A 26122-nucleotide genomic window follows, 5' to 3' on the forward strand; every position below is an offset into this window, starting at 1 on the left:
TCTGGGATTGTTTTCGCAGAACAACTCCAATTGATCTCGATCGCTTGCGACTACACATTACCGTAGACGATATCCAATCTCAACCGCAATCATGGGTAGGATATTTCCCTCCCAACTCTCTACCGTCGCATTTAGGTGTCCTTCCAAAAAAGAAAAAAATATATATATCAGCCACGAGGCCGTCAGGATTCTCTCGGTTCCTGAGGGCCTCAAGTTGTCGTCATATTCTTCCATCCTCTACCTTAGACAGTTTCCAGATGTCCTTTGTAGTATTGGCCAATGCGACATTGGGCTTTCAGAGAATATATTCTAATGATACAATCTGCTATGTAGGGCCAAAGAAAGATCAAAAGAAAATGAGTTTGGGTGACTTCCTAAACAATGACCGTAAGCTCAAATCCTACATAGAATACTCTATATTAAACTGGCAGGGGCGATACTAACTGACGATGAATGTAAAGAATATGGGTCTTGGGCCGATGAGATGGAGGACATGCCCACCATTCGTAAGTCTCCATCAATCAGATTTTGTTGTTCCTTCAGCTGCTAACCGACTCTACAGCCTCTAGCGGTGAGTGATTTTAGCCTAGTCCCGACACTAACACTGCATTCCAGCCAACATCATCCTAACAATTCTATAGGAGAGCGAACTGGTTACGGCAACCGTTCCCGTAACGACTATGGAAGTTCCGGTCGTACTGGCTCTTTCGGCGGACCTGGAGCAGGTAGGCATCCATCTGCATCTCCCTTTTTGCTTACTTTCCTTTTTCCTTCTTTCCTTTTTTTTTTGTGTCACGGCCGGTCTCTAATTTCCTGAATCTCGAAGATGGGTATTCTCGTCGCCCCGAACTTCCTCTGCCAACTAAGCCACCATTCACAGCTCACGTCGGAAATCTCTCTTTCGATGCTAGCGAAGATGACATCTCCGAATACTTTGCTCAATGCGATATTTCAAATGTGAGACTTGTTCGTGACAGAATTGGCGACCGCCCTAAGGGATTCGGCTATGTCGAATTTCACACCTTGGATGGCCTCAAGAAAGCCCTTGACCTCAACAACGGAATAATTCGTCAACGTAATGTCAGAATCAGCGTTGCTGATCCTCGTAAGTTGCTTAAACCCTTCAAAAATCCAAGGACACCATGGAGCGAATGCTAATATGCAATATAAAACACCTATAGCAAAGGATCGAGCGGATGATCGCACAAATGTTGATACCTGGCGCCGCACTGGACCTCTTCCACCAGCTGAAGCCCCTCCCATGAGACGTAATAACAGTAGATACAACGATAACGCCAGCGAGTCTGGCGGTGACAATTTCTCCCGCCGTGGCAGCGGATACGGCCATCACAATGAAGGCGATGGCAAGTTCAGAGATTACAACAACTGGGAGCGAAAGGGACCTCTTCCACCACCAACACCAACAGATACACAATCCGAATCAGGACGCCCGCCGCGACATGACCGTGGAGACAGGAGACGGTCCCCCGCTGTTAATCCTTTCGACCGGGAAAGGCAGCCATCTCTCCAAGGCGAGGAGCGTTCGGAGAGAACTGAGCGCCCCCGACGAGAGTACAACAGACCTCCAGCACCAGAGCGTGTTCCCACTGCCGCCGAGAAGGATACTCAATGGCGCCGAGGAGCCAAACCCGATATTCCAGAAGAACAACTGAAGGAGCAATACAAGGCGCAACCACAAACACCAACCCTCCCTCCACCCTCTCCTGCTCACCCACCAAAGGGGGCTCACCCACCCTCCGGCCCGAAGGGAAGCTATGTCCCACCTCCAAGCCCCGGTGCACCCCACACCCGACCAAAGCTTGAGTTGAAGAAGAGAAGTGAGGCTCTACCAGTTGACGCCAACCAGCCAGCATCCCATTCTGATGCCAAGGCAAACCCCTTCGGTGCTGCCCGCCCTATTGATACCAGCGCCCGAGAGAAAGAAATAGAGGAAAAGAAAGCTAAGCAGACCGCCGAACGAAAAGCAAAGGATGAAAAAGTGAAGGAAGAGAAGAAAGCTGCCGCTCAAGCCGCCAAGGCTGAAAAGGCAGAGAAGAAAGCTCGGGGAGAGGGAGAACCCGAAACTCCAAGTGCCACACGCAGCTTTGACCTTCTCCGACGGGCCTCAGCTACTAATAACACTGACGACATCAATCCAGCTGAGCTTGACCCCGAAGAATCTACCGAAACCAAGGAAGAGCTAAAACAACCAGCCAAGGCTACCCCTAAGGTCTCCCTTCCTAGCGACCAAACTCCTAAGCAGCTTGAAGACGAAGAAGGCTGGTCCACTGTCAAGAGGGGTCGCGGTACCAATGGAAAGGCTTAGACGTCTGGATACGCCTTTGTCTAATACCACCCCCGTTACATCATTCTAAATTCGCATTCCCTGTTCACATAATGATAACCTCAAAAGCGCACCCTCTTCTTTTTAAAACTGACGGCTCGCCAACTCCCTGTCCATGCTCCCTTCTACTGGGCTTGCAAAGGCATCACTGCACGTCCCTTGTATATTGTCGTGACAGTGTACACTTTCGTATCAGCTCTTCCTCCTATCATTCGGCCACATCTCTTTCTTCCTTTTATCTTTTTGTTTAGTCACATTTACTACACAAAAGGCGAATCAGGGGTTGTCTGCTGTTCCTTTTTTTTTTTTTTCTCGGTATGAATGATATTTTATGTTGGACGCAGGATAAAAAAAAGAACCTCGATCCTGTTTTTAACGCCCAGTGTCATGTTCTTCGAAATGCATTTGTGTTTCCCCTTATTCCCCTTTTTATTCATTGTGTGATATTATTATCAATTATCCAAAATTCGTAGTACTAGAAAAGCATTCTTTTCATGCTTGTTGGTTTTGATTTTCTCCGTTCTACCGCTCCGTCTCCCTGCTCGTTGTCTTTGATATCCTGAAACGACGACGGTCGGTTTCCCAGTGAAAAACAACCATTTCCTAACATCGCTATTATTCACTTGTTAACGACCTATTCTTGGTCCATCTTCTTCATTCTGGGTTACCGTTTCGTAGTTTCAATTTGTGCATTTGGGAAGGGAGGGCATGAGCGGTGCAAGAGTGTATGATTTTCTGGCTTTCGAGGTCCCTTCGGTGCGGCTCCTAATTCTTCCTGTTATGTTGCACGTTGTTATAAAAAGTTCATTCCCTTTCCTTTCCTTCTATTATTATTATGATACCTTGATAGTGCATTATAGTAATAATTTAGTACAGTATTCGATCTCCACTTTCACACACACATTATTTTTCTTTATCTAATATTATGTGTAATACTGCTGTTTCATCGAGTTGAAAATGTATAAAATCCTGGCTCTGGATATGATTGGAGGTGTGTTGAAAGATGAAAGAGTCGTGTGTTGTCTTGACGTTGAAACCGGAGCGTTTGTCTAAGCCCAACCTTCCGGATGTGGATATCTTCCCAGACGAGGGCTCAAAACCCTCATCCGTGCCAAGACCCAAAATTTGCGTGTGGTGGCCCAGAAAGTGCCTGGTCCACAACGAAATTCTATTTCCGCCTCCCAAATCGACACCCAGCATATCACGACCAATCCCGCCCAGCAAAACCATCGACACCCTTCTCCTCCGACCAGAAGAAATAGAATATAATTCAAGGTATTACCATACCTCTCGACATTTTTGAGATCGCATCGACCTTTTGAAATTCCATAAAACCGAATCAAACAAGGCTAACGGCTCAATTTTTTGTTCTTAAAGATGACTACCGTCAAGCACGTCCCAATCGTCAAGAAGCGTATGTAGCACACTCCCGACAAGAACTGGATGGAAGCAAAGAGGCGGAAAAGAGAGGGAGGGAAGGAGCTAGATTTGGAAATCTTGAATAGATGGAAATACGGGAGAATTGGGATTATGACCAAAGGAGAACAGAAATGCTGACGGATTGAAATTGGGACTATACAGACAAGAAGAGGTTCAACCGACACCAGTCGGACCGCTTCAAGTGCGTCGACGCTTCATGGAGAAAACCAAAGGGTATCGATAACCGTGTCCGAAGACGGTTCAAGGGACAGGCCGCTATGCCAAAGGTACACTACCTACCGATTCTATTCTAGGGAAGAGAAGGAACGCAAGGAGAGAGACTACGGAGCTTGATCCAAGGTCTTCTATTGTGATGGAAAATTATGCAACGATCTGAGAAGAGAGGAATAGGACGCTAATATACGGAATCTTTGGGTGAATAGATCGGTTACGGATCCAACAAGAAGACCAGACACATGACGCCTTCCGGCCACAAGGCTTTCCTTGTCCACAACGTCAACGATGTTGATCTCCTTCTCATGCACAACCACACCTTCGCTGCCGAGTATGTCCCTTTCACCGACAACAGTAAATTCAATATAGTCCTTGATACTCATACTAATATAATTGTTCTAGGATCTCCCACGCCGTCAGCTCGAGAAAGAGGATCGAAATCGTCGCCAAGGCCAAGGCTCTCGGTGTCAAGGTCACAAATCCAAAGGGCAGAGTCACCACCGACGTATAAGCATATCGCTTTGCTTAAGTCGTTTTTTTCCCGTTTTTCTCATGTACCCGACCTTTATTTACGAAATACCATTACGCCTTTCCTCCCACCCTCCTCCTCCCACCTAAAACCTCTCTCTCTCGTGTACATTTTTCCCACGGTGTCTTTGTCACGGCTTTGTATCGTTCCCATCTTGTTCAGCTTTTTTTCCTTTTTATTACTCTTACGCATTTTCTTATATAATTGGGAACTCCGGCACACAATTCCTGGTCTTGAGGCTCGAGGCTCGAGGATTCGGATTGACACACGCACTCACACTCACATTCCTCCAAGGGTCACTTTTTTTACCCTTTTTTTTTCTCTTTTCGTCCGGATGGGAAGTCTTACTACTGTCACCACACACATACCTCGATACCTTTGTATTCCTCAAAAAAAAGGGCGAACCCTTAGACATTTATCCTACACTATCCGCTAATAGAAGACTATTCCAATGTTCGAAATGAGATCAAAAAGAAAAAAGCGTCCCACATTAATACAAAAGGAAGAAGAACAAGAAGAACAAGAAGAACAAGAAGAAAAGGAACACTACCCTTCGTGAGAACAGCAAAAGCCATAAGCTAGACTAGACTATCCTGAATTCATGAAGAATAAGAATGATATCTATAACTTCGCCCCATTTCCCTTCTCATGATCAACAAGCAACTCCCCCAACCCTCTTCTAATGTCTCCTTGAATCCCCACCGGTCTCCTCCCCTCACTATCCACAAAGACGTGTACAAACTTCCCCACAGCGCAAACCTCATCCTTCCCGGACTCGAACACCCCGATTTCATACGTAACACTCGATTTCCCCAGTTTTGTGACAGCAAGTGCTAGATCTAGCGTATTCGGAAACTCGACGGGTTTGAAGTAATCGCTTGACGAATGGACGCAAAGTCCTATTGATGCGGATTTCGTGGGGACTAAGGAGCATTTTGTGGTGAGGTATTGGTTTATGATTGTGTCGTAGTAGTGGTAGTAGATGGCATTATTTACGTGGCTGTTAAGTAGAAAAAATGATATTTAAGATGGGTTTATATTAGTACCGGTATATTAATGTGCTGCTTTTTTCTTCTCTTTTGTATATATATGCTTCTTGACTAAGTGGTAGTGAAACAATACTTATTGGGATAAGACATCAAGGAGGAAGGAGGCAGTACCCGTATTGATCGTTATCAGACCATCGCGTTTGGAAGTTGTTCAGGAAATACTTGTAGTGCTGGCGCAAGCGCGCTTTTAACGCCATGGTGACTTTGGTGATATCGATTATTGCAGCTGCAGCCAAACGTAAACCTGAACGCAATGAATACCGGGTGTTCAGGATGTCTTAAAGCAGAATAAGAGCTATAAGTGGGATTTCCGTATGATAACTTTACCAAATTTTCTTTTCGAGCAGAGAGAGATAGCTTAGAGAGGCCTCGGTGTAACTTATATAACGGTATCGATACCCAGGACCAGACCAGGCCAGGAATGAGAATTGAACCTCGGCTGTCGTTTCTCCACAGCAACTGCACTGCAAGGGCATCGCAGGTCGACTTGACCAAAAAAAAAAAAGAAGTAAAATGTTGCATTTTGGTCGGCGCAACAACAAAAAATCCCTTCCACTTGAGATCTTAAGAATCGAGTCATATATTAACATCATATCAATACTCTATCCACACACACTCTCTCTCACTCTCTTATATTAACCAATACATCAACCAAAGCAGTAACGGGCCTTCAGGGAAAAGATACAGATCCTCCAATCTGGTATCGATATTCACCGCCTGTTTCTATTCCACCCAAACTGTTAACCTTCCCCCGCAACCCCACCCTGTCGCTGCTCGTCCGACAACCCCCCGCACTCGCTCTACAGCTATACAAAATGGCTGCTGCTGCTGCCACCCCACCGGAGTCCGAATCCACCACTCAGCCTCCAGCTGTAGCTATAACTCCGGCGAACCCATCGATTCCACCATGGTACTTCGAGGGCGGGATGAGACGTGTGAAACCCTACCATTACACCTATAATACCTTCTGTAAAGAACGATGGCGGAATAAAACCATTTTTGAAATATATGGAACGGAGTTTAGAGATCGTCCTCAAGAGTATTATGTCCGTGAGTTCCTTCAACAAATTTTTTTAATTCGGATTGCTCGAATACCTCATATAGTAAAATATTATATTTTGCAAAAAAATTAATTTTTTTAAAAAAGGAACCGATTTACTAATTTCGTCCAGATGGATTGAGAATGATATAGAAAAACGCCGTCTTGACAGGAATGATATCAATCAACGGAGTCCCTACTCATTCACTCGATCAAATCATTCGAAACGGGGATATAGTAACCCACACTCTTCACCGCCATGAACCTCCCGTCACCGATAAACCGGTAACAATAGTCTGTGAAACAGATGATATGATTGTTATTAACAAACCTGCCGGGATGCCTGTTCACCCTGCCGGGAGGTATCATTATAACAGTGTTGTGGAGATCATGAGGTTTGAAAGAGGGGGGTGGAATCCTATGCGTATGTTCTCTATAGGAATTCCTTTATATCAAAGAAAAGGAAGAAAAGACTAATTGTGGCGGTTGAGATAGCGTGTAACCGCTTGGATAGGCTTACGTCCGGACTAATGTTCATCGCAAAGACCAAAGAAGCCTCAAAGAGTATGATGTTACAGCTACAGACTCGTACTATCAAAAAGGAGTACGTAGCTATGGTTAAAGGCGAATTCCCAGAGTATGTTCTAAACAAACCCCCCCTATCCTTTCTACCCCAGTATATATCAAAACCTATAACTAACCGGGTAAATTATAGAGGCGATGTAGTAGTCGAACAACCTATCCTAGCAATCTCCCCAAAGCTTGGTCTAAATCGTGTAAAAGCCAACGGCAAACACGCCAAAACCCTCTTCCGCCGACGGTCATATAACCCCACAAAGGGTTATAGTGTGGTACAATGCCTACCATTCACCGGGAGAACACATCAAATCCGAGTTCATTTGCAATTCTTAGGCCATCCGATTGCGAATGATCCGATTTATTGTAACAGAAAGGTTTTCGGCCCGAATTTAGGGGTTGGTGGGGAGGGTGATGATGAGGATATCATTACTAGATTGTCGAGAATGGGGAAAGAAGAAGTTGCGGAAGCGGTGGCTTATCATGATGAGTTGGTGTATGTTTCCACGCACATTACCATAATTTCCGAACGGGATGGACTAATAGAGATTTATTAATTAGAGCGGATTATGAAAAGCGAAAGGCTGAGAGAATGTCGGGCGAGACGTGCAGTATATGCGATACGCCGCTGTATACTGATCCTGGAGCTCATGAATTGGGAATATACTTGCATGCGAAAAAGTATAATTGTGTGGAGGGGAAGTGGTCGTATGAGACACCCCTACCCGATTGGGCTTTACCAAAGGAAGGGGATGTGGTTAGTGAAGTATTAGTTTTGGAGAGTGTGGATATTCCTTTGGTGTTAAAGGAAGGGAATGCAGGGGAGGAATTTAAAACGAGCTTGGATGGAAATGCAGAGAAAGAGGAGGAAGAAGAAACCGAGATTGAGGAAGTCAAGAAGGAAGTCCAAATGCCGAAAGAAATTACGCCACAGGAGTTAGAGATGTTGCAGATTGGAGGCGAGAGTGATGAGGAAGAAGAAGAGGGGACGCAAAAGGGGGATGAAAAGGATATCGTGACAGAGAAGGTAGCGGATGGCTTGGAAAGCAAGTAAATGGTACCGGTTTCCATCAAGGATTCGTGGTATCTTTTTCATATTACCGGCGTCTGGGTATAAAGAATATTCCTCGTCTCGGAGTGAGCGAATTAGCTATCATTATATGAATTCTGTATAGAGTTTTAGATACGACGACGACGACGACGACGACGACGACGATGATGATGCGAATGATATTGTATACCTTCCAAACGCCATTATCTATTCTACAATAATACAATACCTTATATATAGACGACAAAAACTTTTATACACACGCTAAAAACTCCAATCCAAAATTGGGCTCTACACGCTAAGTCCGTGGGGGTGATGATGGTGATGGAGGCCCTGAAAGCTTCAAGACTTATACAGAGTCTACCGCACCCTCTTCCCCCTGCCCTCCTCGCCAGTCTCCAGTCGTCTCTTCCCTCCTTTCTTCCTTCCCTTCTCATCTCTGCCTTCTTCAATATTCAACATCGCCACCCTCTTCGCCTCACTGACCTTCTTCAACTCCTCCCTTACCACTCTCCCTTCCAAACTAACACCTTCCTCCTCCTTATACTCCACCATCTCCCTCCCAACCCTTTCTTCAATAGCCTTAATCAATAGCACATCCTTCTCATCCACAAATGTCAAACTTTCACCTTTCTTCCCAGCTCTAGCTGTTCTTCCGATCCTATGAATATAATCATCCGGATCCCTTGGAACATCAAAATTTATCACCAACTCCACTTCAGGAATATCAAGACCTCTACCCGCCACATCCGTAGCAATAAGTATCCTCGCAGCACCAGCTCTAAATCTCCCCAACGAATCCGTCCGTTCTCGTTGCGATAAGTCAGAATGCAATGGCGTAACTCTGTGCCCCAACGGCTTTAACGTATGAGAAAGTAACTGCGCCGTAGTCTTTTTATTCGTAAATATTATCGTCGATTTTTTGATATTCCCCGGTGTGGAAAGTAAAGTATGCAAGAAAGCCAGATGAACTGTCGACGGTTTAAATATATAGGTTTGGTGTAATGTTGGTGGCACGGCGAGAGAATCAGTATCGATCTCACTGATGAATACCTCCCTCCCACCTTTCTCCCTAGCACGACCTTCACCTTCCTTCAAAGCTCTAACACTTTCCGTTACAGTAGCTGTAAACAATAAAGTCTGTCTAGCGGGTATTCCCTTGGTTTTGTCCCCAAATTGGTCGGGAACGACGCTTAAACATTCTACCAGTTCCTCTGCGAATCCTTCATCGAGTAATCGATCTGCTTCGTCCATCACCACGACTCTTACGCGACGTAAACCGGCGATTGTGTCGGCGCCCGAAGATCGGATGTGGTCTGCTAGTCGGCCAGGGGTGGCGATTACGACGTGTGGCTTTTGAGAGAGGGAGATTGCTTGGGTGCGCATGTCGACGCCGCCGATTATGAGACTGAGTTTGAGGTTTTGGGGGGAACCGAGGGCGGTGAATTGTTCGGCTAGTTGGAGCGCTAGTTCTCTATGTACCACATATGATTATATTAGCTAGAGGCTTCCTTTTGTTGTTTTTCCCTTCTTCTTTTCATTCTGTTGGTGGAAGTGTAGTGGAGTTGGAGACGTACCTCGTAGGCGTGAGGATGAGCGCAAAGACACCGAACGGGTCTTGAGCCCACATTTGAAGGATTGGAACTGCAAAGGCTACTGTTTTTCCGGAACCTGTACGCGATCCACCAATACAATTTTTCCCTATTGAAGTGTCACCGTCAGTTGATATATCTACTGAAGTCGTGTGAAAGGTTCTAGCCAACGTACCTTTGAGGATTTCAGGAATACAAGCTGCTTGAATGGGCGTCGGGCGCTTTATCGCCATGGCCCCGAGAGATGTGACAAGCCATGGTTTGACCCCGAGAGAGGCGAAGTCTGTGGTCATGGTGGGTAAGTGAATGGTGGCGGTGGTAGTAAGTAATATAGCAAGATCTAAGTTGGTTGAAGTTGTGTAGAGAATTTAAAGATCAGATCGAAGCTGTCGCAAAAAAATATATTCGCTTGTCAACGTGCATATGCCCCATTGCGGCAGCTGCGGCTTCTGGTTCAAGTGCGGCAGTGTAAATCACCACCTTCAACTTTAACTTCACCAAACTAAATCAAAGACGGATCTTGAGATAGTTGCTTTTCGAAAAAAAAATTTTGATCAAGAAATATTAATTATTATTCTACTATCATAGTAAAGTATTATCCAGGAGAATATATCCAAAGAATCACAAGGTTCGCTATCTATCGCGTGAGTAACAATCCAAACCGTTTTTTCCATCCATGAACTTGCCTGCCAAACCGACGCTCAAATACGGGCAGATCGCCTCAAGACGAGTATATTCTACATGAGAAGTATTTCTAGAAAGAAATGGAACTACCGTTTCTTTACTTTCTTCTCCTTCTTCTCTTTCAAGCCCAATTCCTCATATGGCTTGAGCACGATCCCCATCCTCCTTACGCTCTCCCATGTCCCATCTTGAACCTTTCCAGGTAACTTCCTCCCTTTCAAGCTCTGATCGATCAACCAAAGCCCCATGATAAATTCGTCCCTCGTCAGCCACCACTTCGGTTTAGGGCCTCTATCTACGAGCTCCCACACCTGTTCCAAAATATCAACAGGCAACCTGCTGCGAGCCCACAGATCCTTCACTACAATAGCACATACGGCATCCTGGTGTAGTTTCTTCCCCTGAGCATCCGGTCTACCCTCGAACATCTTTTCGGTGAGGTACAATCCACGGTTTGCGGCCCAGAGGCCCTCGTATCGCTTCCTTTCTTTCTCAGTGACGAATTCTCGCCATCGTTTTCGGGCTCCTTCATTATGTTTGTTCGGGTGCTTCTTGCCGAGGATATTATGGCTCTTTTTCTGTGGGGAACTATCTCGGTCTTGCGATTTTTCTGGACTTCGCATCGTAGTGCGCAATCCGCCACTAGGGCGAGGTGGCAGTGGGATAGGGTTGGATTTCACAGGGGACACCGCGCGGGAGGATGCTAGCGAAGATGCAAGGATAGCGTGATGGAGCGAGTCCCCGGTGTGAGAAGGTCGAATAACCCCTTCCACAGGAAGAACATCATATGTATCATCCCGCCAACTAGGTGTTGGACGCACCGAGGGGCGCGTCGAATCCGGTCCGGTGAGGTTCGGTCGCAGTGGCTGGGCGGATTTAGACGTGGATGGGATTTTGTAAGTCGCGGTCGCAGTAGGTGGTGGCAGCAACGAAACGGTGGATGAGGATACATTCTTCTCTTTAACATTATATAAGGATTGTGGTTGTCGTGCAACAATCGAATCTACAAACGTCTTTGACCTGGGTAACTCAGGCTTTGGTTTCTTGATGGGTACTTCTGCTGCTCGTGCGTGCTCGAATACTTTGATAGGTGATGTAGGCTTCGGAGGAAGGGAAGGCACGACCTGTCTTACAGGTGATTGCGGTGTGGGGCTTGCCTTCACGGGCGATGGTTTGGTTGGTTCGACAATTGACTGGTTGTTGGTTGGTGGAGGTAGCTTGACAGTATTGAAGCCCATCAAGCGAGGGTCCCGCCGAGTAGGCGCTGGCTCAACTGGCTTAGGAGTTTCGGCAGGGGGTTTTGTGCCCCGAGGAAGGGGTGGAGGAGGTGCTGTCGCTTTCTCTGTAGGTTCCTCTATTATAGGAGCCTTCGGGGATAGCAGCGTTTCCACTGGAGTAGTCGTCTTCGGACTAATTGATGTTGGAGAAGCAGCATCGGAATTTGATGACCTAGTTCTGTTAGGAGGTCGCGTCTTTCTCGGCAGCGGTTTTATCGGCTGTGGAGGGGGTGTGCCTGTTTCTTGGGTAGTGAGCTTCTTCAGAGCCACGGGTTTGGGTGCAGGCTTGGGGGATGTAGGAATTGTCGATGAGAGAGGTGTCTGTGTAATTTTGATGTTTTGTATTGTCGGCTTCTTCAAGATCGCAGGCTTCGGTGGTGGGGCGACTGGCGTGGGGGCCTGGGCAACAGCCGGAGCTGTTGTCGGAGTAATATCACGCTTGATTTCTTTCTTTATGGGAGAAGGCTGTCGAGGTTTCGATACTTTGGGACCCGGCCCGGCCGAGCCGGGCTTTCTTCCAGAATGCTGAACAGCTAGCTTCGCTGCAGAAAGCGGCGATATGTTGACTGTACTGGTCGGGGGCGTATCAAAAAAAGTCCCCGAATTTTTCGACTTCATAGGCCCTTCGAGGCTCCTCCGGCCACGAACGGGATTGTCGAGCCCACCTTCAGCCGCATCAATTTGCTGTAGAAACTTCTTCTTCGCCTCATTGACAGACCCTGCGGGGGGCAGGATATCCGGTTCCTGGTCGCGCTCTGGTCGGGTATTCGCCATAGTACCCGGTGTAGTAGACCTTGAAACAGCGAGTCCGGCAGCAAGTAAGCTCGGTGGTGATATGTCGTTCCTCTTCGAAGCAACGGCCGTCTGAACGGGCAGTCCCTTCGTACTATCCTTTCTTGCAGCGCTCAGCTTCGCAGCAATTAGGGAACCGTCGATGGGTGTATACACGGAAGATGCATCTTCAGAATAGGACCGTTCGGATTTGAGGGATGCAGGGCCAAGTTCGTTGTAAGATTTCGCACGCGACACGGCGCCGGATCCAGAGGAAGGAGACCTGCTGACACTCAACTGGGCGGCTTTCAGCGATCCGCCATGGACATTAGAAGAGGCCAGCAGGTCAAAACTGGAGTTCCTAGAGAGACTTCTTCTATGGTCGGAGGGGTTCTGCGCTACTGATCTTGGCGAAGAATTGCCGGTACCGATGACTCGCGCAGCGATCAAAGCGGTACCGTTTGTCTTGGAGGTAGCAGCTGATGACGATGCTTCATCAGAAGGTTGGCGGCTGAAGGGAGGAGAAAAGCTCAAAGTAGCAGCACGAAGAGCCGCATCGGGTTTTTCGGTATTCGTGCCAACAGAAGCTGTGGTCGATGTACTGTAGCGTTTTTGTTTTTGGGGCGTGGTAAAGGGCTCGTGGAAGCCGTTGGCAGCATATGTTGTGCTCGTCATCGATGCGGTTTTAGACTAGTGGGGAGTAGTAGTGGTCGATATTGTATTACCAGTCGTAGCGTAAGTGGTTAGCGGGGGGCATCGGGCAGGAAGTACCAGTACTTGAAGCTGACGTTAGAGCTGTCGAATGAAGCATTGCATGTTTGACATGTTTAGTGTTACAGTTGTCCTACCAGGCGGCGATCAGGGAGTGTATATGTAAGATGCGAGTTCGAGGGAGGTTGAGGTTGTAAGATGATGACCACAATGAGGTTGAGGTTGAGGTTGAGGTTGAAGTTGATATGAAGTGGGAGTAAGGGGGGGAAGAAGGAGCGAAGTGACACCGGCCGGGCTGGGGCGGACAGGTCAGGAACGGGGTGTCAGATCTGTCACTGTGCTGCGTGCAATAGTTATAAGTAATAACCCGGCTGCTGAAGGATCTTTAAATTGAAGACCCAGCACCCACTTGAGGACTCCACCAGAAGTATACAGGCAATTAGTATAATACGACTCAAATAGAATGGTGTGGCAGGGGTCTCGTGGGTTTCGAATGTTCCTTGGAACGACCAGGCGTGGTTGCAACGGCGCGGCGGTTGGATGCTTAGTTGAGGCTGTGCAATACAATACAAAACATCCACCGCCAATTAACCAAGTAATCTTAATATTAGTATACCATTAGCCCGAATAACTCGAAGATCGGTTACAGGACAAAAAAAACGGTTAGACTTGATTGATATCGATCGGAGAAATCTAGAAAGTAATGAGTTCTGATATTATATTTAAGTATTTTTTTTTTTATAAACTTAACAACTTTAAGGTAAATTTACAAATTGAATAATTAAATTAAATTCATTCGGTGGGCAGCCGCTCTAGCTGCCGAACAAGATAGTTCTGCCCAACTTTCCCCCACGTTCTCCCTGTTAGACCTCTCTCTCTTATCTCTTCTTCGTCCCGTAAGATTAGATCTATCGCTTCCGCTGCTCCGGATGCATTCGCAACTTTTGCCAATGCCGTATAAACATTCAGTAGTTCTGGGTTCGGGCTCGGTATATTCCCATCTTTCCCCCCAAAGAATACCTCCTCCCCGTCAGCATGCTGGTCCAAAGCTCTCGGTAGATAAGGGTTGAACTTTCTAAAAACATAAATCCAATTGTCGTTATCATTCTTAGACTCGTCCACAAGCTTGGCTTCAATAGACCACTCGAACCTTCGAAACGAGCTGTGGAACTGCGTCGTCAGCATGAGTGCGTTGCTCGTATGATTGATCATATCCACTATAAACGAGTCGCCCGAGAAGTTTATAAGGAGTTCTCGTAGATTCAGACTCTCCGGTGAACCTTGAGGTATGATATGACAAGCCTTTAAGGCACCGTAGTCCCATAGCTCGGTTCGAGGTGGTGGGACGACATCCTTTGGCCAAAACCGGTTCCAGACCCGTCCTATGACCGTCATATGGCCATCCCGTTTCAAACACTGTATATCGCCGCCAAATCATTAGCCTATGATTCTCCTGGTCCTTTAATTCGTTATTGCTACGTGAAGGGGGTGGGTGAATTACCAGCTCCCGTAAGGCCGCCTGTGTCCTATTACCGGTTGCAGTCCCATTGCTTGACGGTGTGCCCTTCGCTGCCACCACTAAAACCATCAAAGTCAGTTTACGAAATTGATACAAAAGACTGAATAAATATTTTTATACTGGCAAAAAGAGCGTTCAAATCATTGATATCTCATGTTTAAGCAAGGGAAAGAAGGTAGCTTACTCGGCACAAGGAGTCCAGCGAAGTATCTCCTCGCCCATATTCTCATCTCGTGTCTAAATGCAACGACTTCAAACAGACCGTCTACAACATCTTCCCACGTATGATTTATCTTCAACTGAAGTTGTAAATCTTGGTCATTCATTGGCTTCCCATTCATCCTGAAATACGCCCTCATCAACTCTCTGACCGATCGACTCTTCAACGTCTTCTTCAGCAATTCCAGGGCAAGGATGTTTGGTTGTAGGCCATAGGTAAGCAGAGCGTACACGAGATTTAACACTGAGATTTTGTGGCCGGAGTACTCGAATGGCTCGAGGTACTTGTTATCAACATCGGCTTTGAAGATACTAGACGATGCCTGTAACCAACCATCAGGAAGGGTATCCGGGTCGGAATGGTTGATATCTATCCCTGCAGCTTTAGCAGTAATGTGACGGAAGATGTCAGCCAGGGAGAGGACTGGATTTGTATTAAAGATATGATTTTCGTGACTGTCGCCAGTTGGTAACTCGGGACGTAGAATCTCGACGGCTGGTGTCCCTGGCTGGGAGGCGCCGTCCTCCATGATTCATAATGGTGTATGTATATTGGTAAAAGAAATCTGGTGCCGAAGAAGAATATTTTAATCCGAAAATGTAGCTTGATGATAAAAAAGAGAGAGTGGAAGGTGCTATCAGGCAACTTTATTTCAGAGGTAACAAAGCTTATGTGCTCGATATTGCTCCTCGCCTCCCATCCAGCGCAGTGTAACCGATTAGATTCACAAGCGTTTAATGGCAAGAATAAAGGTGGAGGGCCTGACCAGAGGCGGACTGTGGTCGAAAATGTGTTGTCGGGTTGTTCCAGCAGGGATTGGGCACAGGATAGCATAGTCAACAGCTCCCAGGCTTAGGCTAACCTCTCTTCCCATTTTCATTCATTCATTCATCGGCTGGATTCATGATACCTACTTCAGCTTACTCCTTCATTCATTCATCTATAATTTAACGAATGGGCGCATTGTCGAATACACCGTTCTCTTCAATTGGCTCTGTGGTACCATTATCGTATAATTAATAATTATAATGGGACACCAATGCATCCTGATCGAACCGAACATCGAGATGTTAGAACTCGCATCGATATCTCATCTCATCTCATGCAGCCCAGCTAAATACTAACCGCTCAAGGCTCTAGCTCCATCTCTCCATTGCAAAATACACGGCATCGACCTTCCCTTTCGGCGGCTGTATCTGCGGCAGCTCACACCTGGTACCTGTGTGAAACTACGTACCCTACTGGGCCTAACCACCTAAGCAGCCAGGGATTGTGATAACGAAATGCATACCATATCCTGTCTTTTCTCGCTGAACCCCAGAAGGAAAGACAAAAAAAAGTCTCTCAAGTAACTTCCTTGGACTAAAGGGCCCTATCATCGATCATCTGACCCTAGTCAGCCGGAGCTCTTACGTACTAACTCAATCGTTGACACACATTATCTTCCTAGTCGGTCACTTGTTATAAAGCTCCCGGTCTCCATTTCCCCTAAGTTCAAGTGTACGCGATTCTTGCTTCATATCTGTGGGATACAAGTACTCGCTCTTCCCCTAAAAACAACTTCAACCGAATACCATTGAAACCTTTTCCACCACACTCCGAATCGATGCAGTGATGCCTGCAGCCTTTCTTGAAAGGGGCTTGGAAGAAGGACAATGCGAGCTCTTTTTCCTTTTCGTACCGCAGATGGGTAGTGACGGTTAACAGATAAGGAATTCGAGTCAGATTCCGCGGCCACGAATGATGTTAGCAGGCCAGGTCATGACGGGAACGACTATTTAAGCTGGACGGGTTTCCCTTCGAAGATAAATGGAATTCATATCTTCTTCTTCAAATTCGAATTCCATATCCCGATCGATATTCGACTTGAAAGTACAAAGTACTTGCGAGCAATCCAGCCTTATACCTACCTACTATATATCCCGAATTTAAAAAGCCTTATAATTCCCTTCTAACCCCCCAAGATACCAACAATCTCCGAGTCAACCTTGTACCGATACAAGCCGTAAGTCCTGATCTCTTGATTGTATTATATATGTCCGATTGGTGTCACGAAAATCGCAAACGCAACTGCAATGGCAATTCTGCACGTTCCAAGAATGTGACAAGGCGAACATTTCCCCCACGGTATCACACAGTGATCTGCTCATGTGTCTATGATGCTGCCCAGTAATAGCTATTCTCCGCTGCATGGGGGCGATTCCTGCGACCCGCTTCTGCAGCCTGCATGCCAGGCCAGGTCGGGGTTGGAAGAACCCATTTCCGGATGCCTAAGCCAACAGTGGCAGCTGGACTTCGGCTGTCGCTTCACCAAGCATCAAAGATGTCACCAAACCTGCGAAAGCGTAATTAACACTTTGAATGGCTACATGCGGCCTTTTCCCGACTCTTCCCTGGTTTCTCTTTTTAATTTTCTTCAGATTAGATCTGATAAAAATTTTCCACCCTTGCTAGCCCTGATAAAAATTTATCAGATCTTATGTCAGGAGCGCTGCAGCTGATGTGTCCGGCGGCTTTCCTGTTTTGTATATGCAACTTGACTGCAACGCTGTCTTCGAGATCAGAATCTGCAATGCAATGCAAGCATGGTGACTGTTTGGGTGCTGATGTGAACTCTGTTTCCAGGTTCCAGACGTCCGTCTCCAAAAAATATATAATTCACCGCCAACCCCCAGTTGCCAGTTGCCATTGAATTCCTCTTCGATACACCAACAAGAACAAGTACATATCGCCTCTCCTTCACAACATTCCCTTATATTATTTTACCAAGTCGATTGCACTTTACTCATCATCAATATGTCTTCTACTCCAGTGTCATCCAAATTCCTTACTTCTGAAAATGAACTCGGTGTCGTTGCCGTTGCCTTCAGTGGTGGTCAGGTAAATCAAGCTGCTCCCCTAACTAACTGCAAAAGGCTCAACGTCATGCATACTAACCGTGCATCTTAACCTAAACAGCCCAAAGCCGGTGTTGACGGAGGCCCAAAGGCCATGATTGAATCCGGTCTTCTCAACGAGGTTAAGTCAGAGCTAGGATACACAATCCACTTCGATAATACCATCCACTCCTATGAAACCGAAATTCTCTCCGATGACCCCACAGTCGATAACATGAAGCGCCCTCAGAGCTGCTCAAACGTCAACCACAAACTTCACACTCAGACATACGAACACGCTTCCCAGGGAAGACTCGTCTTGACTCTCGGTGGTGACCATTCGATCGCCATCGGCAGTATCTCTGGTGTTTCCAAAGCGATTAGGGAGAGACTTAACAAGCCTCTCGCTGTAATCTGGGTTGACGCCCATGCTGACATTAACACATACAAATCTTCTCCTTCTGGAAATATACACGGCATGCCCGTTGCTTTCCTCACTGGTCTGTGTTCGCACGATATATTCGGCTGGCTTAAGGAGGAAGACCGCATTCCAGTTGATAAGCTGGTGTATATCGGTCTCCGAGATGTAGATTCAGGCGAGAAGAAGATTCTGAGAGAAAACAAGATCAAGGCCTTCTCAATGCACGATATCGATCGTTACGGAATCGGGCGAGTGGTTGATATGGCTTTGGAGTATATTGGAGATGATACTCCCATTCATTTGAGCTTTGATGTCGATGCTTGCGATCCTGCACAGTGCGTTTCTCTAATATCACCCTAAATATGCTTTAAAACGCTGTGCTAACGAGTGTAATACTTTTTTTAGCGCTCCATCCACCGGCACACCCGTTAGAGGCGGTCTGACCCTCCGTGAGGGTGACTTCATCTGCGAAGCTGTTCACCAGACAGGCAGACTGGTCGCCATGGATCTCGTGGAAGTCAACCCCAGCATTTTGGCACAGGATGGTGGACCAGATACTTGGCAGGTCGCGGAGACTGTAAGAACTGGATGTAGCTTGGTTAGATGTGCTCTTGGTGAGAGTTTGTTGTGAAGGGGGCGGCTCCACAGTTGAGGAGTCTGGCGACGAGACAAGGGCGGCTCTAGGACACTTTTCTTCTTCTTCTCTGTTTCTCTAGAGGTGAACGTTTGTAATGAGTATTAATGACTCCACGACCTACCTAGTACCTACCTACCAATCTGCTCGACGCTTTTGGTACCAATTGATTCTGGACGCCTGGTCCGTCCACTCGTTGACTTTTTGGGGGTGTTTTATTTCTTTTCATTTTAGGATCACATGTACGATAAAGGCTAGACAGCCGGTGCAGATTGATATCATCTAGGATTTTAGAATACATTACGTGATATATTACGCGCGCCCCCACGAGTGTTCTACCGTCTAATCACATGAATTACAGTTGTAAACAAGCTAGCCTTGCGGTGTTATCTTAGGCGTGAATTAATTGCAAAATTTTGCTTTTCGCCCATGGGAGCACCGTAGATCTCTAGTAAACCGTGACTTGGTGTAACCTCGGACTCGGACTCGGAGGCCCAACCCGACGGAGAGTTTTAAGACAATATTTTGATCTTGAGAAATAGGCCTTGCTGATGTTAATAGGAGATTTTGGTATTTTAACACCCGGCCATCATATATCTTACAAAACGACTCTTAGATTACATAGTATGCAACTACTAGCTCCTATAGAGGACCTTTACTCATCATCCTCTTCTTGTTTCGTTTGTCTTTCCTTCCTTCCTCTCTCCCGTTCCTCTGAAGTAATCCTTGAGATTATAACATCCAATAATGCTATAGCTGTATCGACATCGTCCATTTTTCTTAAGGGTTCATTAGCGGGGGGCGTATGATAACTAAGTTGTTGTTGATATGGGGTTTGTGGTATTGGAGGATAAGATGATTGGTACCCTGGGTGATGTTGGTATGGTGGGTGTCGGTGTAAATGATGTTGATGGTGGTCGTACCGAGGGTATCCTGGATATTGCGGGTGCTGTTGGGGTGATGGAGGAGCAGGAGGAGGGTAGCCTTGTCGCTGGGGAGGATACTCTTGGGCCATCTCTTCCTCCCACCGTTGTTCCGTTTTGCTATCTTTCCAGAGATGTAGGATCTCGAAACCAACTTCGATTGTAATGAGGATTATGATCCTATACAAGCCATATTACTTAGTATTCGCATTCATGTAAACGAGTTCCTTTGAATAGGGTAAAAGAAGACTTACATCCACTCCAAAACTAAACCATGCCGTTCGCTCAACCTTTCTCTCAGTACAGCTGCCATCTCGCTCGCATAATCAAGCTTTTCGTTCAACTTGCGAATCCTAACCCCGACGTCCAATTCTCTTCCGATGCTTTCATAATAACCTTCCAACCCAAGCTCTTTCCTCGAATCCCAGAATATATCCGGCAAGTTATCGGTCAATTCAGAGTAGAGATTCAATCTGGCTCTGAAACTCAACAATTCGCCTGTTTTACGAAGGATAAAGCTTCTTGTGAATGGTAGTCGCGATCCTTGGCTTAACAACTCAGGTATCATTGATGTCGACTCGATATAATTCTCCAACATCTCTTCCAAAACCGCCAACTTCGTCGACCTCGCCATTCCGGACGAAAACGCAATTTTCGCAAGAACTGTAGGAGTATTCTGATGCCGTGAACCTTCTTCTTCGTCTTCTTGCCATACAACTTTTCGCTCATTTAATGTTGTGCCGATTGAATCAATGCTGCCGATGTTGATAAGTGGATGATGATGTTCATCGTCCAGTTTTTTATTAATCCCCGTGCCAATCATTATGATATCTCCGCGTAGGAAGCTAGTATGCCGATTGGGATCTTCCACGAATTCCAACGTCTCAGTCTCTGTGGTCGAATGTGGATTCTCCGCCGCGGGTCTGATCAACGCTGCAACAGCAGTAATGACCGCTTCGGGGATCCCCCAAGACACGATATTCCCGGAAGGGAATATAAATATATCACCATAACTATCGGCACCTAGTTTCGGAAACTGTCTGTAGGCCTGAGGTGGCAATGGGAGTCGTAGATGGATAACCTCCTCTCCTAGACCGGTCGATAGAGGATCTGGAACGTAACCTCCAGACTTGAGTAAAGAATTACATTGTATAAGGTTGTACTTTTCAGCAGTGCAGTATGCGGTACATATTTGTGCGGGGAGTTTGCCGTCGTCGTTGGACCCCACGGTGGGGTTTTTGTTACGGTCACCGACATTGGCGGCCTGACGGAGGCGAGATTTTGCAGCGGTGGATCTAGTATTGGATTTTTTTTCGAATTGGGACGAAATTGATGGTTGATTGTCTTTTTCTTCGTGTGAGTCTTCACGTTTTGTGACTTTTTGAAGGGAGGCGGTTGAGTTGAAGGTTCTGAGGGTGGTTCGGTCTTTGAGATGGAGGAGACGGGTACGGTTATGAGTGGTTAGTATTAATGATGATGATGACGATGATAATGATGATGGTCTGGATGTTCTACCGGGAACTGCCGCGGTCAGAAGACGTCGAGTGGCTCTGAGGGCGGACATTGTGGCGCCATAATATGTTAGCCTGTTAACTGTTGGCTGTTGGCTGGTAAAGGGTAATTGAATTGGCGATGCTGATTCAAAGATGTTGAAGAAACTTCTCTTTCAATTGCATACAAATTCAAATTACATAACGAAGTCAAATTAGGTCAATTGCAAGTCCGCATTTGCACCCGTTAGTGAGTACAAGGCGACAGTAAATACTGAAGAAGATACAAGTCACTAGGTAACTGCTTCAGTAGGTAAAACATGAAGAAAGAAGTCTGGTATTCATTTATCAATATCTTGCGCAATGGCAGCTATCGCGGGATCTTGAAATCCTTCAGTTCGCGTTTGACCTTCAACACCAAACAACGCACAACCTACCACACGGAGATCTATATCAACAGCCTCAGTTAGTCTACATGGATAAGCTCTCTAAAAAACAATGGAGCTCCGGGTATGGTTCACTCGTTCATGCACAGCCCCATTCGAGGTACAGATATAGAGCCTCCGAACGGAATGGAATTTGCCGGGCCGTTGCTCAGTCGAAAAATCCGACAAAAAGGCTTTTCCATATACCTCTTAGGTGTGTTCCCAAGACTTCTAGCTTCTCATAGACGTCACGACTTGTGTTCAAGGTATCCAACGGGTTTGCGGCTGGTATCTACTCCACCGACAAGGTACAAACCTCGATTCTTATTCGTCCGCCAGTGTCCAGGCTGAATATTTGGAATCGCAGCCTCGAAAATCGCACTTGCTTCCCGATCGCACTTCGAAGGTTCCCTGTTTGTAGTCACAAAGTCAACATTTCGCCAATACCTGTGCTTGATCTTCGGCAAGGCTCCAGGTACCGAATATCAGCCTGGGTACCCGGCAAGTACTAACGTTATGGGAAACAACCATGCAGAATCCACATGCACAGTCACCTTGTTCCTTTTTTCTTGAATTTTGTGGACCACTCTGTTCATGTTTCATGCACCTGAATCGCACTGAATTCACCAAACTTTCCCATCCTTTCGTGTAACTGCCTTGCTTGGCAGCTGGCCAAAAATATCACACGGAATGTTGGAGTAGAAAGACAGGGCCCCGGTCCACCGATCTTTATCTATATGTGGTATTTTCGCCTTCGAGTCCTGCAGAATCAGCCAATACATTTTGCCTATGAAGAACGAGGGCCCGAAAACCTGTCCAACATTATGCTGCAGCCTGTGAGGCTGTGGGGCCGACATTGTGTGGAGCCCCACGATACTATACGTAGAGAATGATAATCTGCAGCTTGAGGCTCTAAAAAAAATTTTTCTAGCTTGCGCGCGCGGGTATTCTCCAACTCTGTGTCATCCCTCTGGGTGTTCTCTATGACTAAAATTATATTCAGTGATACCTCGTAGGTCGATGTATATAAGGATGCATCGTCGCGGATGGACTGAAGTGAATAAATATTTTTGAGATTCATGTAGCCTTCTCATACTGAAAATTTAGGATCATCATTTCAGCTATCTTACTAGTACCCTACGGGCTCAATCTTTACTTTAAAGGAAATCTTCTTGATTTTAAACTTTTCTGCCCTTTATATACATAGTGATGTCGCTCAAGATGATATTTCTTGGAATTATCCTTGTCACTCTCGACGGGGTCTTCGGGTTAAACGTTCAGCACCGTCGCGCCGTTGAACCTCTTCAAGACGGAGCTGTGATTGGGTACTCAATCGCAGATGGCCTTATTAAGAGACAAGCAAGCGTTTGTCCCATCGGCTCTAGGGAATGTGCAAGAAATTCTAGTCAAATCTTTTGCGCTGGCGTATGCTGTTTTGAAGACGGCGTCTTCTGTATGTGTTTCCAGCCCCTCCTCTCCTCTTCGCCTTTTACTAAACCGTAACTAACCATTTCCTCTTTTCCATAAGCATATGGCTGTAACCCCGGATACTACTGCGCTGGATCTGGTGCCAATGCGGGATGCTGCCGGGTAGGCCGGATTTGCACAGGGTCCCCACCCACATGCGTCGATAACGGCGAACCCGCCCCATCTCCGACCTTAGCTTGGTATGTTCTCATCCACTCTATGTAGCTACTTAAGTTGTATGTATAATCTGTTATATCTGACATTTCGCGTCTATTAGTCCCGCAGACCAACCAATCTGTACAACGAACGCTCGCGGCGCACCCATCTGCTCTGGCGATGCGACCGTAGGAAACACTAGGTCTTTCACTATTACTCTCACGAGCACAATCTCAACCACCACCACCTCCTCTACTTCTGAGTTTGAGACCGAGACAACAGAGGAACCAGAACCTACCACTACTACCACACAGGAGCCGGAGCCGGAGCCAACAACAACCGAAGAGACCTCAACCGTCGAGGAAACCACCACCTTAACCATTACTACCAGTGAAATCCCAGAAGAAACCACCACGACTTATGAGCCATCGTTAACTTCAGTTGAGACTGCTGAGATTTCAACTGTTACTCCTTCTCCCACCCGATCCTCGAATGCCACTGTAACGCCACCGCCACCGGCGACCAGCAACTCCGGCCGGATATCGACGGTGAATTTGATGATTGCTCTGATTAGTGTTGCTTTTGCTTTCTTCATGTTTTAAGTTTAATGCTGGCTGGATTGATAATGGTCGAAGAAGTGAGAGATAATGGAAGACAATCCTGTGGATTTTATCCACAGATAAATGCGTTGACGCTGTTGTATTTTGTCATATTCTTTGCGCATTGCATATGCATGGATTGCATGCTATTGATTATGAAAAGCTTCAAAATGGCAAAAGAAAAATTAATCGATTAATGACAAGTTGTTTCAAAATATTGCTTCTGTATATATACTTAGTATATAGCTTCTAATTGTTCATGGTATGCTCACCCTCAAAATTTGATCGCAATTAATATAATTAAGCAGGATCAGGATCAAGTTCGTTGGCTCTTTCTAGAACTCCACCATGCCGAACCGCGTGACTATTTTCAGCGCCAAAATTTGTATGCCTTTCAAGCATGGCTCACTAAATGTACAAATTGATCTAGCCGTTCGATTGAGCCTAAAATCAGCTTCTTTGGACAATTATTTGATTCACAATCACGATGAATAGTTTTGGTGATAACAGTCATCGCACCGAAAAGTTGTGGTGGCGTATGCGTGTTGATACCACCATAATGCCACATGCACAGCCATATACTCCCCGATGATCACTGCACTGACCACAGTCCTATGAAATTAGTTCTCCAACTTGTTCCTAGATGTGTATGATAAATCTATATTAATAGAACCTTGATTTTCCGTTTTCATGAAACACTTCTTAAGAAACTCCTTATTCCAGAAGATTCCTCCGGTTGGAATATTCAAAATCCAGTATTTAGATAATTTAGCGATGCAAGGGATGATGCACATACCGACCAACGGAGCGAATCGAGGGACGGGAATTCTAACCCTGTAAAAACCAAGGGGTTCCTGTTTTGAGATTGAATGTAAGTCGACTAGTCCGTCAATACCAATTCCAGAAATACTCAAAAAGAAAATCTTGACCCTAATCCAGTCGTGTCAACGTTAAAGTCAGAAAAACCACCCAGTCCAGTGGAAATTGAGAAGCTTGTTTTCTGAGAATGCGATGTTTGCAGTCATGATTTTCCAGATTTTCGATTCCATTACCCCATAATATGAAACCTCGTTATACGTTATTTAGAAACATTTCATTTGGTTGATCTTTAAGATTCCTGACATTCACCAAACACCTTTGGCGGCAGTTCCTACAGGAGGTATCTCTGATCTCCCTGTGTCTAAGCTCGCCAAATCCGGGTTATGTCATGATTCTCTCAGTTATGCTTCTCCTTGCAATGAAATGCATGTACGCTTTATCATATCTCAATATATCAATATTCTCTCTCAGGTACTATAGGCAAATAAGTATATAAGGAACGATACTTGACAGAAGATTTCTTGTATTTTTTCAGAATATCAATCATTCAGTCTTCAAAACAATCAGAACACACTCGCTTCAATAAACAAAAACCACTATCGTTTTAAAAGAAATCATTTCTATTACCTTCCAAACAATCAAAATGCAATATTCACTCCTTTTCCTCGCCGCCGCCGGTGCCTTCGCCCCAGCCTTCGCCGCCCCTGTTGGCGACCTCGGCGGAATCACCAACGCCGTCGGCAACATCGGTAGCAGCGTCGGCGGCCCCAGCGTCAACCGCGTCGCTGGACTCACGCAAGTTATTCCAAAGCAAGATTTCCACGATGACGATACCGAAATCCCTGAACAGATCGAAGAACTTGAGTTCATCGAAGATGTTATTCCCGAAGCCGGAGAGGATGTCTCGGCCCAAAAGAAGCGCCAATTGGGCGGGTTGGGTGGTCTCGGTGCCGTTACAGATCTCCTAGGCGGCGTTACTGGTGGCCTCGGTGGTGGCAAGGTCGGCCGTCGTGCTGAGAAAGAAGCCCTCGACGGAGGAGCAGCTGGCGCTGTCAAGGGTGTCAAGGATAAGATGCCTGCTGGAGTAGCGGCTGACCCTGTCAAAGATGTTAAGGATAAGATGGCCAAGGGCCCAGTTGCCGGCCTTGCAAATGGTTTGGCCGGGATTGGAGGAGCAAGGGAAACTGTCGCCAGCCTTACTGAAAAGTTGCCTGTGCGTGATGTCTCAGAGTAACTGCTCTCAGTAGACATTCAATAACGGCCTTATTCACCCAAGGTCCGGCCAACTAGAGACGTC

General features: G+C 46.3%; 11 protein-coding genes across 11 annotated transcripts; 6 read left to right on the top strand and 5 right to left on the bottom strand.

The window, feature by feature from the left end:
* Positions 1 to 356: 356 nt before the first annotated feature.
* Positions 357 to 2326, top strand: AOL_s00083g419 (uncharacterized protein; the record flags this gene model as incomplete). The annotated part of the gene is made up of 6 exons (XM_011125598.1): positions 357 to 387; positions 462 to 506; positions 563 to 571; positions 642 to 725; positions 827 to 1105; positions 1182 to 2326. The coding sequence occupies 6 exons, from the start codon at positions 357 to 359 to the stop codon at positions 2324 to 2326; spliced, it is 1593 nt and encodes a 530-aa protein (XP_011123900.1).
* A 1395-nt stretch (positions 2327 to 3721) lies between these two features.
* Positions 3722 to 4508, top strand: AOL_s00083g420 (uncharacterized protein; the record flags this gene model as incomplete). Its single annotated transcript, XM_011125599.1, has 4 exons — positions 3722 to 3758; positions 3926 to 4050; positions 4207 to 4328; positions 4400 to 4508. 4 exons carry the CDS (start codon positions 3722 to 3724, stop codon positions 4506 to 4508), a joined length of 393 nt encoding a protein of 130 aa, XP_011123901.1.
* A 639-nt stretch (positions 4509 to 5147) lies between these two features.
* AOL_s00083g421 (uncharacterized protein) lies at positions 5148 to 5772 on the bottom strand (the record flags this gene model as incomplete). Its single annotated transcript, XM_011125600.1, has 2 exons — positions 5148 to 5526; positions 5687 to 5772. The coding sequence occupies 2 exons, from the start codon at positions 5770 to 5772 to the stop codon at positions 5148 to 5150; spliced, it is 465 nt and encodes a 154-aa protein (XP_011123902.1).
* A 618-nt stretch (positions 5773 to 6390) lies between these two features.
* On the top strand, positions 6391 to 8244 carry AOL_s00083g422 (uncharacterized protein; the record flags this gene model as incomplete). The annotated part of the gene is made up of 5 exons (XM_011125601.1): positions 6391 to 6621; positions 6768 to 7038; positions 7110 to 7251; positions 7330 to 7686; positions 7752 to 8244. 5 exons carry the CDS (start codon positions 6391 to 6393, stop codon positions 8242 to 8244), a joined length of 1494 nt encoding a protein of 497 aa, XP_011123903.1.
* Positions 8245 to 8601: 357 nt separating this feature from the next.
* Positions 8602 to 10126, bottom strand: AOL_s00083g423 (uncharacterized protein; the record flags this gene model as incomplete). Its single annotated transcript, XM_011125602.1, has 3 exons — positions 8602 to 9715; positions 9819 to 9942; positions 10009 to 10126. 3 exons carry the CDS (start codon positions 10124 to 10126, stop codon positions 8602 to 8604), a joined length of 1356 nt encoding a protein of 451 aa, XP_011123904.1.
* Positions 10127 to 10603: 477 nt separating this feature from the next.
* AOL_s00083g424 (uncharacterized protein) lies at positions 10604 to 13240 on the bottom strand (the record flags this gene model as incomplete). Its single annotated transcript, XM_011125603.1, has 1 exon — positions 10604 to 13240. One exon carries the CDS (start codon positions 13238 to 13240, stop codon positions 10604 to 10606), a length of 2637 nt encoding a protein of 878 aa, XP_011123905.1.
* Positions 13241 to 14068: 828 nt separating this feature from the next.
* On the bottom strand, positions 14069 to 15544 carry AOL_s00083g425 (uncharacterized protein; the record flags this gene model as incomplete). The annotated part of the gene is made up of 3 exons (XM_011125604.1): positions 14069 to 14692; positions 14778 to 14854; positions 14980 to 15544. The coding sequence occupies 3 exons, from the start codon at positions 15542 to 15544 to the stop codon at positions 14069 to 14071; spliced, it is 1266 nt and encodes a 421-aa protein (XP_011123906.1).
* A 2462-nt stretch (positions 15545 to 18006) lies between these two features.
* AOL_s00083g426 (uncharacterized protein) lies at positions 18007 to 18943 on the top strand (the record flags this gene model as incomplete). Its single annotated transcript, XM_011125605.1, has 2 exons — positions 18007 to 18647; positions 18718 to 18943. 2 exons carry the CDS (start codon positions 18007 to 18009, stop codon positions 18941 to 18943), a joined length of 867 nt encoding a protein of 288 aa, XP_011123907.1.
* A 658-nt stretch (positions 18944 to 19601) lies between these two features.
* Positions 19602 to 21433, bottom strand: AOL_s00083g427 (uncharacterized protein; the record flags this gene model as incomplete). Its single annotated transcript, XM_011125606.1, has 2 exons — positions 19602 to 20049; positions 20124 to 21433. The coding sequence occupies 2 exons, from the start codon at positions 21431 to 21433 to the stop codon at positions 19602 to 19604; spliced, it is 1758 nt and encodes a 585-aa protein (XP_011123908.1).
* Positions 21434 to 22993: 1560 nt separating this feature from the next.
* Positions 22994 to 24009, top strand: AOL_s00083g428 (uncharacterized protein; the record flags this gene model as incomplete). The annotated part of the gene is made up of 3 exons (XM_011125607.1): positions 22994 to 23237; positions 23313 to 23451; positions 23529 to 24009. 3 exons carry the CDS (start codon positions 22994 to 22996, stop codon positions 24007 to 24009), a joined length of 864 nt encoding a protein of 287 aa, XP_011123909.1.
* Positions 24010 to 25468: 1459 nt separating this feature from the next.
* On the top strand, positions 25469 to 26059 carry AOL_s00083g429 (uncharacterized protein; the record flags this gene model as incomplete). The annotated part of the gene is made up of 1 exon (XM_011125608.1): positions 25469 to 26059. One exon carries the CDS (start codon positions 25469 to 25471, stop codon positions 26057 to 26059), a length of 591 nt encoding a protein of 196 aa, XP_011123910.1.
* Positions 26060 to 26122: the final 63 nt, after the last annotated feature.

Source organism: Orbilia oligospora (genome assembly GCF_000225545.1).
Source record: "Orbilia oligospora ATCC 24927 unplaced genomic scaffold scaffold00083, whole genome shotgun sequence".
NCBI lineage: Eukaryota > Fungi > Ascomycota > Orbiliomycetes > Orbiliales > Orbiliaceae > Orbilia > Orbilia oligospora.